We start from the raw sequence: 17,635 nt of genomic DNA on the forward strand, positions 1-17,635 counted from the left end.
AATACCCTTATACATGTGTTTTAACCACTTATACAGTAACGTAGTTAAGAAATTCTCCATCCCAAGACAGTCACCATTTTACAGGAATCATAACTTTTCTTCTCTCAAACTCTGATACAGTGAAGTGACTGACTTCCTAGTACTCATACACATAAGCTACCATGTCCTTTCTTTAATCCCACAGAGATATGATTAAAGGAACAAAATCCTACAGGGATCAAATCCTTCAACATCAGATAAGTGGGTGCAGCTACCCACAGCATAGAGGTTGTGTGCATTGTTTTCACCAGTGTATCAGTCTCAGAGCTCTTGTCTTTCCTGACCAAAAAAAAAAAGAAAAGCAAAAGCAAAAACAAAAACAAAAACAAAACACAACAAAAACAAAAATAACCAACAAAACAAAAGAAAAAAAACTAACCAAAATCATAAAACTTCATGTTTTGGCCATTGCACTATTCCCTGCTCCAAACCCCGGGGTCTTCTCTCCCCAGCCTCCTCTTCTCTCTGGCCCTTTCCTGCTATCTCCCTTGCCATAACTCAACTAACCCAACAGAACCAGTCAGTTTTAAATTTCAGTTGGGACCTTGGTGACCTGTTAATGAATCTACAGAGAGGAGAAAAACTCACAGTGTTGAGTTATGCCTGGTGTTGCTCGCTGACTTGGAGTCAGAAATGCTTGAAGCGTTAACGTAATTGCAAGAATGTGAAAAATGAAGCGCAGGGCTCCTGAGCAAAGTGAAAGGTCAAAGTGAGCCTCACACACAAGAAGTCTCTGGAAGATAGCCTCATTAGACCATTAAGTCTACTTCTCCTTTTCCCCTCTTTTGTACAATGTTTAGGGTGTTTTGTTTTTATTAACAGATACATTTCACCCTTTATGTCGCCACAATTTGGGGTGGTAGAGAGGACGGAGTCACAGAAGCTTTCCAGGTTTAACCACACTGAGAAGTCTACCACCGTGACATGGAAACACAATTAAGTCACTGCATTACAGATCCATTGACTCTATGTACAAGTTCCCTTCGAAGTGCCTTATAATTTAGTTTTCTTTTACATACAATCTAACTGGTCTAGTAAAAACAGTATATAAAACAGTATATATTGTATAGATACAATTTACAAGTTCTTCCACAATTTACCATCTGATAGTATTCATCTCTGTGTCAGCTGCAACTTGCTTTAACCTAAATTCTAATTTGGACCGATTCACAAGTGAATGGCATCCTAGAAAGGACCTTTTTCTAGACTCTTCTAGAACCCCAGGAATCCAAAATCCCTGGTCAGAAACTTGGAGGAGAGGAGGCACACACCTTACATCAACAACCCCTTTTAAATGGCATATATAACTACGGCTCAAGCTGTTAAACTGTCCTCTACTTGGAAGCCTGTCTAATGCTTAAATATTGTGGCCATAAACACAGTCATAATAGAGATGAAATAGACCTAGGAGATCAGACACCATCTAATGTAAAATATTAAAAAGTAAAATCTATACACCTTCCTGGCCCACATTCAATAATGTATCTTCCTTTAAATTATCATTTTAACCATAGAAGAGTCATCCCTACCAATATATAATTGCTCTCTGTGCAATAGGTGAGTTTTAAATGGTAAAATTTATTTTAAATCGCACTAGGCTTCTTCAACATCTGCAGTTGATGTCCCCTTTGCCCTCTGATTATTCCAGTTTTTAGGACTTGTGACAAAAGTCACCACATTAGCTGAATGGAAATGGGGGCAAAAAATCCTCTAAGAATTTCAAAATCTATCTTCCCAAGATAAGATTCCATATAAAATTCCCGTAGTATTTCCGAAGCTAATAAGAACAGACTTTTGCATCTTATGTGCTTTAGAGGCATAATTACTTGATTATGGAGAACTCTTATAGTTGATCTTATAAGCAAAATATCCTGTTCATAGTATAATTCGAACTACTGCAACACAGCAGTAAAGTAGGTCTGTCATTCATTCCACTTACATACACAAAAGTAAAGTGTAGATAACCAAATTTGTAAAAGAATTGGCAGAACTAATCAATTGTTATTTTAATGCCCACTTAAAGATCAGACAACTGTGATTTTTTTAAGTAAGAAGAGAAAATAATGTCTCCCTAAATAGCAGCTGATTCTACTCCCTAACCTGCCACCCTCCTGTTTACATGGAGGCAGATGTCCTGATATCAGAAAACACTAAAGTTATTTTAGTCATGCCTACTTTGCACAAGGAAAATGCTTGACCTTTTACCTTGCTCACTGCTGTTGTCTCCACTCTGCGAAGCATGGCCCCCACTGGAGGGTCCTGGGGTGCCTGCTGAGTGGGTTGAGGTTGCATCATCGTGGTCTCGCCAGGATGAAGGGTTCTGGTGTCAGGATGCCAAGGAATTTTTCCACAGTTACCATTGCAGCCATAAATGAAGAACCAAAAGGAAAGGCACAGAGAGAGACAAAAAATGTGTACATATTAGTATTTGCGGCACTAGGCATACACACGTGTTGTCTTTTCAGCAATAGGTACAAAAAGGAAAAGATGCTCTAGAACCTGATGTGGTGATGGTTACATCAGTGTATACATTTGTTAAAACTAATTGAAATATACACTTTAAAGTGGGTACATTTTGCAAATTTAAACCCAAAGTTAATTTTTAAAGTAAGAAAAAAAATTATCTAACAATGTAAAAGTCAATTTTACTCTTGCTATCTTAATTAGGGTACATTCTTCCAAGAAATAGGTCCCAACGCTCTTGGATACTAAATACTTCAGAACATTACCACCTACAAAATTCAGTGACTCCCTTAAAATTGCAGGCACAAGAATATACGGGATAGCCCTTCACATCTTTCAAATGTATTGCCCTAAAATAGCCTGTACCAACTCTCAAAATTACCACCAACTGATTGATTATACAACCAACAGATGCAGTGATATTAATCACTGTATCAATACCTAATAAATTATTTATTTCTGCTTTAGTTTGCACAAACAATAATTAAAAAAATGGAACACAGATGAACTACTAGCCATCTAGTAAACTAGAAAGGACTTTCACTGGAGCTTCACAGAAGCTTAAATTCACTGAGCAGTGCTTTTCCCTGGAAGAACTACTTGTTTCAAAGGACATGCAAGGCAAACTGAGAGTTATAGCTCGTGCTACTTTGCTGAGTATATTCTTCGGTTCCTCCTCCCCTTTCCTGATCATTCCCAATACCCTGCTGTTGCTTAAAGGAAAACAGGAATTCTAATGTACAGGAAGGACTTTATCAGCACCACATGAAGGCAGGCAAGAGATGGAATTTCCTCTGGCAGAAATGGAGAGTAGGAACAGCATATGAAACAGACCAGCCTTAAAGCCAGAGCTGTACACTTGTCACCTGCATGTGACGAATTCAACTAAGCCCACAGACCCACTGGCAAGTGAATTCTTTGGGGGCCTAGGAGGGGGAAATTATTTTAAAAATCAATCAAAATACACCACTTCTTCTTACTAGAATTGGTAAATAAGAATTCAGATAGATCTGTGTGGGTATACGCAACACACAAATCCCATGACCATCTGAAAGTAACCTTGTCATTACATAAAGTTTATCAAGAAAAAAAATCAGCCTGTCATTTTTTTCAGCATCAACTCTACAATGTACATATAGCACACAAAATGTCACCAAAATAAAACATTAAACCAAGGTGAGACAAAATAGGGAAGTGTTCCTACTTGAAACAACAACAAAAACAAAAACTTATTTTTTCCCTACAGATCTGCTACAAACCTGTAAATTAATATTTGGCATTTTTGATAGATGATGAAATAACCCAGGGCTCTATGGATTAATAATGTCTATATCAAATAGTGCTACTGGCACTGCCGTCAGGCAAGCAATTGATTGAAAGTGAAAATCCTGAGCAGAAATTTTGTGACCATAAATACGGCACAAGTATAGATCTGTAAAATAAAGATATGTTTGTGAAAGTAGATTAGAGAATGACATTGAGTAGAATAAAATAAAAACCAAGGCTTTCTGCTGCCTGTATTAAGACCAAGTAATACCTGTGAGCTCTTTTTTTTTTAAATCTAAGTTAGAAACCACCCCAATAGTTTCAAGCAAAAGGCAAACAGAATACAGGGACTCTTCAAGCTTTGCGGCCTCTTCGGCCTCTTCGTGTCAGCTGTTTGCTAGATGGTAATCAGATAAAGAGCTAGAAGAATTACACAGAGAAAAAAAAGAAAGAAACAATAGCATGGCATGAGTTTAGTCCTGCAATAACACAGGCCAGAGCCTTCTTTTAGAAAATGCAATAACTGCAACACATTCACCTAAGCTAAACTTTTCACTGTACACAGAAAGTGATGTTAATTTTATGCACTGCAGGCTTTTTATTAAGTTGGCTGCTATAAAAGCTCCTTACCTCTCATGAAAATTACAATAATTAACCACTAACACCTCAACTATGTTTTAAGGCAAATGTCATCCAATAGCTATTATATAATTGTTGGAACGAAGCTGGAGCAAGTCTTTCTGTTTAGACACTAGTGATTTGAAGGGATCACTCAGAAAGGACTTGCTGTAACTGAAAACACTGGTTTGTCCCTATCAGCTAAACCTGTGTTGAGTTTTAAAGTCAGGCCTCATTAATTTATAATTCAGTGTATTTCTTTCAATGGTTTCCTGAAGGAAGTGTTTTCTAAAGTAAGAAGTGAAAAATAAGCCACATAAGCAAATGTTACTTTAAGAGCAGCTTGTTCTTTCAAATAAGTCGGGTCCTGGGTTTTCCACCCCAAATCGAAGTTTGCTCAAGTTCACTATCTAATTTGCCATTTCCTTATCTCTTCCCTCTTTTCTCCCTCACTCCTCAAAAATGCTCTCCTGAAAAAGTGTCACATTTATTTCCAGAGAGTGTCTCAAGTATTACGGTCTTGTTTGAGAGACTGACACAAACCAAGGAGTATGACATGATATTCATCTAATTTGAAAGAAGGAAGAACAGATACATCCCTCTGCTGTTTCAAGGCTAAAGAGTTACTCCAAGTTGTCTGTATTCAGCTACACGTGGAGATGTGACCATATAGCAAGACAAATATTGATAATCTTGTCAACAAAAAATTGGTCCACCTGGGTCATATGAAATTGTAACCTACATGGACAGACATAATCCATTACCCTTTAACACTGTTTTTCTCTTAAATTGAAATATTTGTTTCTATCACAACTCCTTTCTTCTCCCCACCCCCAGATAGTTTCCAAGTTTACATCCTTCAAGGATAACTGCCTGGCATTCTGCCAAATTATATGCACAAGTTTAGTGAATCCTGAAACCAACGTGGCATACAAAAGCATGTAAAAACACATGACGCAAGTAGAAACATAAAGAGAAATGCCAGCTGTGTGCACGTGTGTGGGTGAGTATTCAGGTATATGCATTCCATAATATATGTCCTGTTCTCCAGCCAAAAGTATCATGAAGACACCCGAGGGCAAGGAGTGAACATGTTTCTATTCCCAGTGGCTTTAATAATTGGGAGTCAAATATGGTACTCTTCTTGCCCTTATGTAATTGCATTACAGAGCAGTGTTACCAGGAGAAAAGCAGTGAATACTGAGTGGAGCACAATAGAAGGAGATGGAAAATAGATACAAGAAGCTAGGTCTCCAGGGGCAGTATTTTCTATTTGCTGGGCTACAGACTCACAGCTGATAATGCAAGTTGTAATTAATATAAAAGCAGGAGACAATATGGGCAGAGCTTGTAGTAGCGGGGCCACGGGAGAGCGCTCTGCTGCTCTCCTCTGTTTCTCATTTACACACAGCTTTCCCTAGAAAACACAATTCTGCCAGTGTTTTCTCCCTTGAAAGTTAAAAAAAATTGATTTAGCACCATCACTGAATTTTGCTAAATCTAGAAAAAAGCATAGAGAGGACAAGAGTCTCTGGGCATAGGAAGCAAATCATGTGTGCGCCTCTTTTGTTGAAGTTGCAGTTACAGTGAAATTGTAACATTTTCAACTATTATGGCATTTCCATGAGGGAGCTACCTATAGGATAATACTTAATAAGTACCGGTAAATTGGTGATATTTCCCTGTTTAAATGATTCCACACGGCACATTCTGCTCAGTGGGGTAAAATGTGCAAGGGTTTCTAAATAAATACAAAACTGAATGGGGAAGTAAAATGTATTAGACTTCAAGGAGAAACAAAAGCCATATAACATACAGGTTCTATCTAATGTAATTGGAAATTCATTTTAGACCCCAAATGAAAAGGTGATTCAATGGACATGGTATAGGCGGGAAACGTTAGTTTGAAATTAAAACTCTAGGGTGCCACCTCTAGCTGGCCACGTGACCTTAAGGAAGTGATGCACTTCATTTCTCTGACACTCATTTCCTTTATCTCTTTAAAATTAAGGAGTTAGAGAAGATAATCCCTAGGGTCACTTCTCTGTCTTATTTCTATTACTAAAAAATACTTTAAAAATAAACATTAGATTTTTAGAACCTACACAACTATAAAACATCAAGTGAAAATTTATATATGAACTTGGAAAAACAGTAAAGTAATTCAGAATATGTGCTCATAGGTACGAAGTAATAGTAAACATACATACATAAAGATATTTTAATCAGCAAATGAGGCATACAAAACTAATTTGACTTGATATATTTAAACAACAGAAAGATATACTTGTATCAACACACATAATGTTACATATTCTCTATGACTTTATAATGTTTTAACTCCTAATTAACATTATGCAAAAATTGCTTTAAAAAATAAGATGAAGACTCCTGTCCTGGGGTACTGAAGTCTACAAAAATAAAAAAATGTTAATTGTGTGGTTTGAACAAATGTTGGAATTTCAACTACGTTATTCTAAAGTTGACACAAGAACTCAGGAGACCTGCGTGTGCTTTCAGAAGAACCTGGACTCACACTTTAAAAATGTAAATAGAGCCAGGGTCCTTCCCTCATCTTCCAATCCTACCTCTCTGTTAAGCTTTGGGAATTAATACGTGAGCAACTCTCATGGAAGTGGCAGGTATCCTTTGCAAATGACTCCTCTATTTAATGGAGCAACTTTTAGAAAAGACAGAAATGTCTTGTGTTGTGGGTATAATGCCATGTTATAAAATGTCTACAATAATTTTGAATTGTGTTGAGATATTCCATAGAACATTCAGTACTTAAAAAAATGAATTCAAAAATGCCAATTTTTAAAATCTGATGGTGAATATCTATGTGGTTGTCAAGTGCAACCTTTGTTTAATTTCATCTCATCACAGTCACACTGAAAACATACTCCAACTGCACAATCTAAATGATTTAAATGGTGTAATTATTCTTGATGGGAAATTAACAGGAAAGATATCAACTACCAGAAACTACACAGCAGCAGCAGCAGCAGCAACAGAAAACCCATGCCCAGCCATGTTTCCTTGAGTTGGTGGACAAAGCTCAGAGGTAGAACTTTACTGGAATGGGTCCCCATAGGCTTTGGATAGCACACCATAAGGTCAAATCTTACACTAGGACATAAGAAACTACAGAATAAAATAAACCATTCATATTTTTAATATTATTATCAAATATCATTAGTTCCCCCTTGATAGTCTATAGACCAACAACTTAAACTTATCCCTCTCCTCACTGTCACTCCCCTCTAATTTTTCACATAGCAATAGAATATATCTATAAGCATTTGTCGGTATTCTGTTAGGAAAAAGACTCTGAAGATTCTCCTCTCTGATCTTAACCCATTTTAAGAAACTGTATAGACATAAATAAACTTGACATATTCAGAGATGCAATAGAAAACATCAGCATATCTTCATTTAAATTATGGCTCTCAACATAAAAATTAAAATAATTTTTCTTTTATTAGTATGTTATTAGAGCCAGTCAATTTTAAGGCACCTGCCATTAACTGTTAACAGACATAATTGTATTGTCTTCCCTCTGCTTAATTTGTTCAAAGAAAATACAATGTAGCTCTTTGTGACCATTAACTAGGAATAACAATATAACTGTATAATTGCATGCACTTCAAGCAAATAAAGCTTAGCTCAGAGAATATATTCCAAACAAATAAATTTCATTTGTCTAATCTTGATCTAAAGATATGTAATATCTTGACATGTAAACATGAAGATATATTTCATTTCTCTGCACTAGGTCTGAAGACTTGACTTAAAATTAGGCAGAATAATGTGGATATTACCTATTATTCAGAAATTCTATAGACTAAGAAAAAGCATGACTATTTCCCAACAGTTTTCAAGTTGAAACTTTTTTTAAAAAGATTGCTTTCCTGACATGTTTATTTTAAACATGATGAATCTGAATGTCTGGGAAACTAACATGAACTGCAGCTGAAAAACAGAGTTCTGTTTCCTTTGATTATCATATATTTTTTCTCCCCAATATTCAAAAAAATACTGTAATAGCTATTTCCTACATATAATAAGTATTCTTATGTTACAGTAAGAGCACAAGATAAAATAGATTATAATATTAAAAATATAAGCATCCATTATGAATTTATTAAACACAACAAAATAGTAACCATTGCTGCATATTTCTTTTCTATTTAATTCCAAACTTCTTATCATTATGCCTATCATATGTAAGTGTTAATAATAAATGAACAAATTCAGTATCCTCACTGAATGTGAGGAATGGAAGGTAAGATTGTTATGACTGTCTTCTTTTTATGCATCTATGTTATATGAGATTATTTATATAACTTTATAGAATGTGAAATTAGCATGATTTACTAAGTAATAATATATAAAATTCATTCTTAAAAGTCTGTCATAATACTTGCTTTGAAGATATTTATATCCATTACTTTTATTCATTTACATTTTCAAATTCTTTAATGAGAATATTGAAAGCTATTTTATATCTGATACATTGCTTCTGATGCTTTTCTCTCTGCTTTCTCCTACACAGAATTACACACTTATTCTTTCTTTTCATTCTCTCTCTCTCTCTCTCTTTGCCTGCTCCTTCCTTAAACACACATACACACACACAATGTAGCTTGATATCACTTAATAAGGATAGAGGTGTATGTGTTTGGGGGGTGTCAAACAGCTGTCACAAACTGTCACCTCCACAAGAGAAACCTTGGCACACAACAAATTAAACTACACTTCTTTTTTAGCTGTCATTATTCATAGCCAATAAGTTGAAATGCTTTCAGCATTTCATGTGCAAATAAAACCACAAGGAAGCTCAGTAGATCAGAATAGTGGGCCAACAGATAAAACAGAGAAAACAACACGCTGTCTGGGTCCTTCTGAAGTGCCTCATCGTCACCCCTGCACCAGTGTTCACCAAATGAGATCCAGCCTGGGGCAATGTATTAAATATGCATATCAAAGCAAATGAAAAAATAAACCTGAAGATTCAAATCGGACACATTTACATGCTGAAAATGTCCCACTCACACCACTTCTCAGGCAGAGGCTCTGTGCTATTTTCACTTTTTTGTGGCTGGCGGGGGTTGTAGGAGGGCAAGTGTGTAGAAGAGGCTAAAAAGCATAAGAGGATTTGTTTTGTAGGGGGAAGACTGGAAATGAATACAATCAATACACCTATGGTACAAAAGTCTCAAAAACGGTGAAAATTCTCCAAGGTTTTCTCTCATGTCCAGCACAAAATGCAAGTCTGTGGCAAATCTCTTCATGTCCCACTTGGTGTGCTGGTGGAACAAATTATTGCTTCCTTTCAAAACAAATAGCAGGAGGCTAAAGTAAAAATGTTATAGTTCAGATCTCTAGGAAATAAAGGGCTTTAAATTATGACACCCAATGAGGTGGCAAGCCCTCATGGGTTCAAAATAAATCAGTTGTCATATTTATTTGATTGGGGGCTGGAAAGAGGAGTAACAAATGTTACAGTTGACTCTTTTATCCAAAGATGATGACTGTTAAATTATTAATGCACTCTACTCTTAGGTACAACTTCCTTCTTGAATGTATATTTAAATATTACAATAATTCCATAAATTGATATTGTCTATCAGCCAATCTAAACACCCTAGTTTATTTTTTCTGTGTAAACATTAGCACGCTGTAGCTCCATACATCCACTGGAAAAACAGTTGCCAAGAAACTGTTCTAGAAAACCAAGTAGTTGGGACCCCTAGAAATATCATTAAAAAAGCTTTTGGCTGCAGAGAACTGTGAACCTCTCATTTTACAAACCATGTAAATAGATCCCTCCTCTTTCTCCCAGTAATGTAAATAAATATGAATTTAGAAACAGGAAGCAATGAAAATAAACAAATAAAAAAACCCAGCAAAAATAAATATTTCTGAGGTAGTGTCATGCCTCATGGACCACAACCACACATTGTAGAGCCGCAGATCAGCAAATAAACTTTCCATAGCTGCTGCTGCACCCTTTTGATTTCATTTAATACGCTCAATATACAAAAGAGCTCCCCCAAGTTTCCCCTGCTCTGCTGAAAAAAGGTAAGGGTAAAGATAGGCACAGGAGCCTTCAACACCATAGTATTTATTCTGTCGCAGGACTGGACATCCTAGACTGAGGTTTGCTGTTCTTTTTCTTTCTCTAACTTTTGTTCTTAGGCAGGCTTCCCATACAAGCAAGCGCAAAGGTTAATTATTAAAATCTATGACTGCATATTTTCAAAACTTTTTGCGGGGCAGAGGAGAACCTCACAGAAGGTTTATTCTCAAGTCACCTCAATTCATTCCTCTTAACACCCAGGAATCGGGGTGGGGGGGAGGGGGTAGACAAACTGCCTTTAAGCCTCAACACCTGTTTAACTCATACAGGATGTTAAATTAATATTTCAGCCACAAAGTTATTAGACCACAGCCCATATCATTTAGATTGTGAGTTCAATTGAATATAATCTATAGACACCCTGTCCCCCACTTCCAGGCTTGAGTTCCTATAAATAAACTGCTGTTCACACCCACTCTTTAACCTCGCCACTCTTGCCTTTCCTACCAGCTGCAATCTTTCTTCTCTTTGCTTCTTTTTCAAATTTTCAGTCTCACTACATATGCTTTTTTTTTTAAGCATCAGACTTACTAGATCAGTTCCAAAATAGGATTAAAAACAGAGAGAATAGAAAGAAATCTCCTTTCCTGGCCTGACATACACAGTCATTCCTTACTATACTCTTCATCCTCATTCACCAACTGTTAAAGTGTTAAAATTCAACCACCAACCTATGGTTACTCAATCATAATTCCCTTCAGCTTTCTGTAATACATTGTTAATAATTGGTTCATCAAGGTTACTGTCTTTGATTATGAAGATGCTTCAGGCACTTGGCAATAAGTCCATATTCTGACAATAAGTTTCTATAGAGCAAAAGCCCTGAGAATTGTAATGTGTTCATTCACTCCTTCTTTTATTTCTAATGCAATGCAAGATTGCCAATAATTCTCATGATTGTCATCTCTGTGAGAGACTGGGAAATCAGCCCTAACTCCCCAATTCTCTATTTCCTCTCTCTCTCTCTCTCTCTCCACATCCCCCAGACCAGTCCAGCTAACTGTTTTGCCTCTTTCCATTCCTGCTGCATTTATTACACAGAGTTGAGAAAGCAGAAAAGACAGTAGTCACCATATCAAACAGAATCTGCTAACACCCAAGTCACCAAACCCAAGAAACTTTACACATCAAGTGCACAAATCACTCTATCAACTCCCTGGTTTTTTGGTTCTTAACATAAATAGGAGGAGGTCCAAGAAAGAGGAAATAAAAATAAAGCGTATGGCAGAGGTAGTAAAAAAGAGAGAAGAGACCAGATCATTTAAAAAGAAAACCAAGTCAGTGGAGCTAAATGTTAAAACAAGTTTTAAAAAATACTTTGCCCAGCGGCCTTAAAAGAATGCCAAATGCTCATAGACTTACATGGTCAGCGAGATTTGTGGAAGAGCCTGAAAGTTCTTCATGATCTGACTTGGAGCTGCCGTCTCTTTCATCAATGACAAGGTCGATGGGCATTTTCCCCTTCAAACAGCTAATGTACCGGTGGCAGAAGTTATCACACAGTTCGTGGACCTAGAAGGAGGGTCATGGTGGAGGGGTTCAGCTCATGTTGTTGTTTTGTTTCATTTTTAAAGAGGAAAAATATCAGGTTGCAAGGTTACATTTGGAAAGAGCAACAATGTGATGTCTTCCAAACTAACTCTAATTAAGGGGTGTAATAGTTGAAGTTGAGGAAACAATAGAGCAATTGTTGCAGCAGATATTATTCTCCAGAGACTTCCCTGAGCAACAAGTTACAATAAAGAGAGAGAAAGAAACAGGACTGGAAATAACTGAGTTCAGATTTGGGAGTCCAGAGAGTTAAATCTGATTTGATAACAATATCAAAACATGAGAAGACTGGAACTGGGGAAAGCATTAAGATTTTCAATTCAATAAGCTAAGAGTTTTGTATGTTTCCAGGGAAAAGTGATTGAGCTGCAGAGCAATGTAAAGATACTCCAGCTAGGATGATTCCCTCTGCCTGCAACCTAATGCAAACTCTGGGCCGAGGGTGAGCTGAGCTAATAAAGACGCAGCAGGCTGAGTGTCCAGTAACACAAATGGTTTGCTGCATTTCAAAATAATCCTGCCTGCCTAGGGGGAAAATTGGGGAAAGGGAGACTACTTTAAAAAGCAGAGCTGTCCTGATTCACCCATCCTTTGAGACTCTGAGTTGAGGAGCGATTTGAAGGAAAGACATGGTTACATGCTCAAAATCTCCAGACTGGAGGTTTGAACATCCCAATTCAAATAGGAGAGGAAAGTGGCTAAATCAAAACGGGGAGTGTTATTTCCTGCTTACCTTTTCTAACTCCAAAAGATGAAACCTTAGTACTTGTATTGCTTGTATCATCTGCAAGAAAAGTTTAGGGAATGGAGTTAGTGCTCTGTAACTCGGGAGTCCTGACTGGGGGGTGGTGAGGGAATTGGGCTGGGGAGAAGAAACCGGCAGGTGGCCAGGCAAAACCCACACATCAAGAAATAGTCAGAAAAACCAAGTGATTACTGATCATCTCTGCCTCATTGGCCACGGGGTAGGAATCTGACTCAACCTGAGCCTAAGCACTAATATCTTTTCCCCTGATGTTCACTATGCTGTTTGTAAGGACTGCTTTCCTCGGGTCAGGCCTTCTTTCTCCGCCCGAGTCCTCTTTAAACGTCCCCTCCCTCGACCTCAGGCCACATTAAAAAGAAAAAAAAAAAAAAGTCGCTTCTCTGGATAAAAAAAGCTTTTTAGAATAGCATACCCTACGAAATCCGTCCTCACTAAAGAAGGAAATACTCAAGATGAATGGTGAGGCAGGGCCTTTGAAAGCGGATTTAAGTACTTTTAATATTGAAATCGTGCAAATTAGCAAAAGAATCGCACCTAAAAGTGGCCTGCGCCGGCCTGCCCCCCACCTCCCCAGCCCCCACCCCGGGCCCGCCCTCCGCCGTGCCACCGGTTACATCCTTCGGGTTAGCAGCCCGGGGCTCGGCCCGCTGCCCCGGCAAACAGAGGAAATAACTCACTTCTCGCAGCTTACTCCCGGGGCGAGACCTGGGAAACATCCCTTGCTTGCCCTCTCAGCGCCGAGTCCCCTGTTCTGCCTCCTTGGGCTTCCCTCCCCCCGACGTCGACCCTGTGCCTCGCTCGCCATCTCCCTTGCGGGGACCCTAAGCTGCTCCCTTCCTCCCGGTCTCCCTAGAGCTTCAAAAGAGGGCTCTGCTCGCACTCCCCGGAGTTCCGGGAGAAAGTGGGTGCTTCTGGGCATGGGAAGGGGCCGAGGCTGGGGAAAGCAAGGAACAGAGAGCCTTACCAAATTGTCCAGCTCTGGATTTGAGGAAAAAAGTGGCTTTTCGGCGCGAACCTATAAGAAGCAAGGAAAGTCAACATGAATTACCACCCCATTGAAAAGAAGAAAATCCTGTCACCGACTAAACTGGAGTGTGAGAGTGGGGAACGGTGGAGAGGCAATGGCGGAGAAGAGGAGAGGAGCTTTGGCAAAACACGGGAGAGCACACTGGTGCCTTAAATTACTGGGGTCGCTGAAAAAGAATCAGGGCCTTCTGGTCCTGGCCCCGTTGAGGGGGACCTGATATGACTGAGCTATAGCTGGGAAGTCAGGGCCATTCTCTGGGCCCAGAGTGCCGCTGGTCCAGCCGTCCAAGAGGCTGTGGCCCTCCGCCTCCCTCACCTCCGCGCCCCGGATGGGACAGCTCCGAGAGGCGCCCAGCTTCCTTGCCTCCCGGGCACTCTCGGGTCCTTCACAGACCCTTTCCCCAATTCTTGTTCAAGTAGCTGCAGGCAGGGGAAAAGGCCAAGCCCCAGATTAGGAGCAGGTCAACTTTAATTCGAGGGTCGAGCCCCTGTATTCCTGCTGGGGGGGAAAACAAACACCCATATTTATCTCCGCTTCCAAGTCGCCTCCAGGCTCTGGGATGGGGAGGAGGCGTAGAGTGGACTGGGCCAGAGGAACAGATCGGGTGTCCCTGCCTTTTCCTCCTTTCAAGTAAAGCTCCAAGGAAAGGGGAGGGGTAGTGAGGGGCTGCAAGAGGATGAGTGGGTCAAGAAGGTTGGACCTGCTTGGCGAAGACCGCGATGTCCTCGTTGAAGGAGTCAGAGGAGCAGACGTCTCCGCCGGCCACTCCGGGTTCCCGGGGAGTGCAGGTCGCCAGCTCGCACTTCTCAAAGACCAGAGCTAACAGAGGAAACAACGGGTGCCTAACGGGCAGCGCCACGCAGAGACACACACACAGAGACGGGGTGCAGAGGGGAAGGAGCGAGAACTGTAATCAACAAGTTTGGAGGGTTTGGAGTCCTTCTTTAATACCACAGGCACGCATCACACTTTACAACCCTTCCTCAGTCAGCCGAGCCTGGGCCAGAAACAGAAAGGAAGAAGGGCCTGGCTCTTTCCCTCAGCTCAGAGGTCCCTCAGATCTGGCCAGAGGAGCCCCCGGTCACTTTAGTCCGCCAAATAAAAGCAGCCTCAGTTGGAACGTAAGGAAACATCCAAGACGCTCAGGCAATCTGGAGCCTGGAGTTGACTCAGACTCACTCCCCACACTACGGAGGCCGCCGAACCAACCCCTGCGACCCAGCCCTGACCTCCCAAGAAAGACACACTCTTTGAAATAAAAAATTGTTTTAACTCCTCCTTTTAATGGGCATTTCAGAGGAGGCCGAAGACTTCACCTACATACACACCGGAGTGACATTCCCTAAATGCAAGAGAGTGCTCTTCTATCCTCTCCACCCCCTTGCCTTATAAACTTGTTTGCTTTACTTCTAGTAAAACCCGGGTGTGGGGGCCAAAATAATAAGAATGTTAAATGCCGAAGAGCTTCCTTCCAAAGACTACATTTCTCCCAGCGTTGCAGCAGACAAAAATAAATAAATCGTGTTTTAAAACTTGGAAGTGTGCGTGCGCGTATGCCCTTTGTGTTCCTCCGGGCAGTTTAGCTACACTTCGGGATGCTTGCGGCCTCTGGCTTGGGGCTCAGTTGCTGTTTACCCACTGTCCCCTCCCCTCGTCATCCCGCCGCCTTCACCACCTACTCTCAGCCGGAAGAGCTGGTGTGGTACACGTTTGAACTGTGCATCTCACCCCTCGCCGAGTGCTCTCAGAATATAAAATAATTTTCAGCCAGCTCCCTTACTCCCCCCAAGAGCGGAGCCATGGAAGCAGCAGTCCCTTCCATCCCGCTGCACTTCAAGGTCTGCCCCCTTTATTTACAGAGAATTAAGAAGTGGGTGATTAGGACTTCCTGGCCGACAGAACCAGCCCTGATCCCGGCTCAAGCTGCAGTTAGTGACTCCCAGACCCTCAGTAGGAAACAGAAGAGAGAAAAAAGAAAAAAAAAACAAAACAACAACAACAAAGTTGCTCCTCATCGACAGGAAACTTTCCCCTGCGTCAAGGACTCTGTTAGGGGGCCTGAAACGTCCAGCCCTGCGTCCTTTGGCCAGGAATCCTGTCCTTGGGGAGAAGGCCCCGGCAAGAATCTGAGGACTCAGTCACTCCGGGATGTAGGGTCCGGAGTGACCGGGCCGTGGGAGTGGAAGAGGCTATACCTTCCGGGCCTTTGACTCCCGGGGCAGAAGAGCAGGCCCCCTCCACTGTCCTCTCCTAAGGCAAGCAAGCCCCCTCCCACCCCACGCAGAAATAACTCCCCAGTTAGTCGTCCACCCTCCCACCCCCCACAGAGACAAACACACACTCTCACACTCACACACAGTAAGCTGGGTCCAGGGGGTCGGTTTACCCATAGATCGCGTCCTTGTCCCGCTTCAAGGCGTCGTTGACAGCAGATCCCATGCTGGCCGGCATGACATTGGGGTGCGGGGCGTGAGCGCCGTAGTGCTGTGTCGCGTGGAGCGGCGGCCCGTGGTTCAGGTGGTGAACTGGGGGGATCGGCCGCGGCGCGTGAGGGTCTCCGTACATGGAAGCGGGAACCCCTACTCCGTCCATCCCGCCGTAATGGGGCAGCTCATCGTACTGTCAGAACCCGGGAAGTGGGAGGGGGCGCAGGAGGTGAGAGAGAGCAGGGGGGGGGGAAGAAAAAAAAGCAAGGAGAAGAGAGCGAACAGAGAAGTGGGGAAGGGATAAAGATGAGAGAGAGACGGAGAGAGAGGGGGAGAAAGAGGAGAGAGAGGAGGAGGAGGAGGCAGAGAGAGAGAGAGAAAGAGAAGGGAAGGGAAAATAAAAATAAAAACAAAGTCAGAAAGAAGAAAAGTAACGAGCACAAGTTGAACACACAGAAACCAAACCAGCCGAAACAACGGAGCTGAAAGTTGTGGGGAAGAAATGCTTTTAAATTTTAAAAAGGAAAAGTATGAGCCAAGAGCAGCGTTTAGAGAAGGAAGAGGAGGCGGTGAGGCCGGGGATTGAGGGGGCGCCGGGAGGCCCCGCTCCCGCCGGAGGCAGCAGAACCGTAGCGAGCCAACCGAGGGAGAAGTGGAGTTAGTGTGAGGAGGAAGCCCCGGATCCCACCCCTAACCCCCCTTCGCCTCCTCTAGAGGATCCAATAAATCAAAAGGCGAAATGAAACAAAATAAAGAGAAGAAAAACGCTAATAATCAGCACGAGAACGCCGAGGACGAGGAAAGAGCAGGGCTAGTGCCTCCCCGGGGGCAAGGAGCGGAGGGGGGGAATAATGTGAAAGTTACCAGAAACATTATTTAGCAGCGGATTCCCTGCGTCCTTGTCAATTTCAGAGACAAAACAAGCAGCCCAGGCTAGTCTAGGCGGCGGCGCAGCAGCTGCGGCAGCGCGGCCCCAGCGGCGGCCCCGGCGGCGGCGGCTCCTACGCAGCCCGTGCCCGCCCGGAGCCGCGGGAGCAGCGGCGGCAGCGGCGCAGCAGCGGCAGCAGGAGAACCGGGGGAATCGCGCTGCTGGGGTAAAAGCTGGAGCGAGGCGAAAGCGTGTAACAATTGCACACGCACACACCACTCACACGCACTCGCCGCCCGCCCGCTCGCATAGCGCTGGAACACGCGCGCCCAGACACGCACACACGCACGCACACACACTCGCACACACGCAGAGGCACGGGGGGGAAAGAAGCCGATGAATAATTTTGCTGCTATTTTTTAAAATACTGGCCGCCATCATCAAGCAGCGAGCAGCAGCAGCAGCGTTG

The 17,635-nt window shown here is 41.9% G+C and overlaps 1 protein-coding gene across 4 annotated transcripts in view; it reads right to left on the reverse strand.

Moving 5' to 3' along the window:
- MEIS2 (Meis homeobox 2) overlaps nucleotides 1–17,635 on the reverse strand; it is a 200,602-nt gene that overhangs the window by 181,786 nt on the left and 1,181 nt on the right. For all 4 annotated transcript variants that reach the window (XM_045527940.1, XM_045527930.1, XM_045527959.1 and 1 more), the window contains exons 2-7: nucleotides 16,259–16,491; nucleotides 14,573–14,714; nucleotides 13,810–13,860; nucleotides 12,813–12,863; nucleotides 11,891–12,040; nucleotides 2,245–2,359 (exon numbers count right to left, since the gene is read on the reverse strand). In XM_045527940.1, coding sequence (XP_045383896.1) covers nucleotides 2,245–2,359; nucleotides 11,891–12,040; nucleotides 12,813–12,863; nucleotides 13,810–13,860; nucleotides 14,573–14,714; nucleotides 16,259–16,491 — 742 coding nt within the window. The remainder of the gene's footprint in view (nucleotides 1–2,244; nucleotides 2,360–11,890; nucleotides 12,041–12,812; nucleotides 12,864–13,809; nucleotides 13,861–14,572; nucleotides 14,715–16,258; nucleotides 16,492–17,635) is intronic.

Source organism: Lemur catta, chromosome 1, assembly GCF_020740605.2.
Source record: "Lemur catta isolate mLemCat1 chromosome 1, mLemCat1.pri, whole genome shotgun sequence".
Lineage (NCBI taxonomy): Eukaryota > Metazoa > Chordata > Mammalia > Primates > Lemuridae > Lemur > Lemur catta.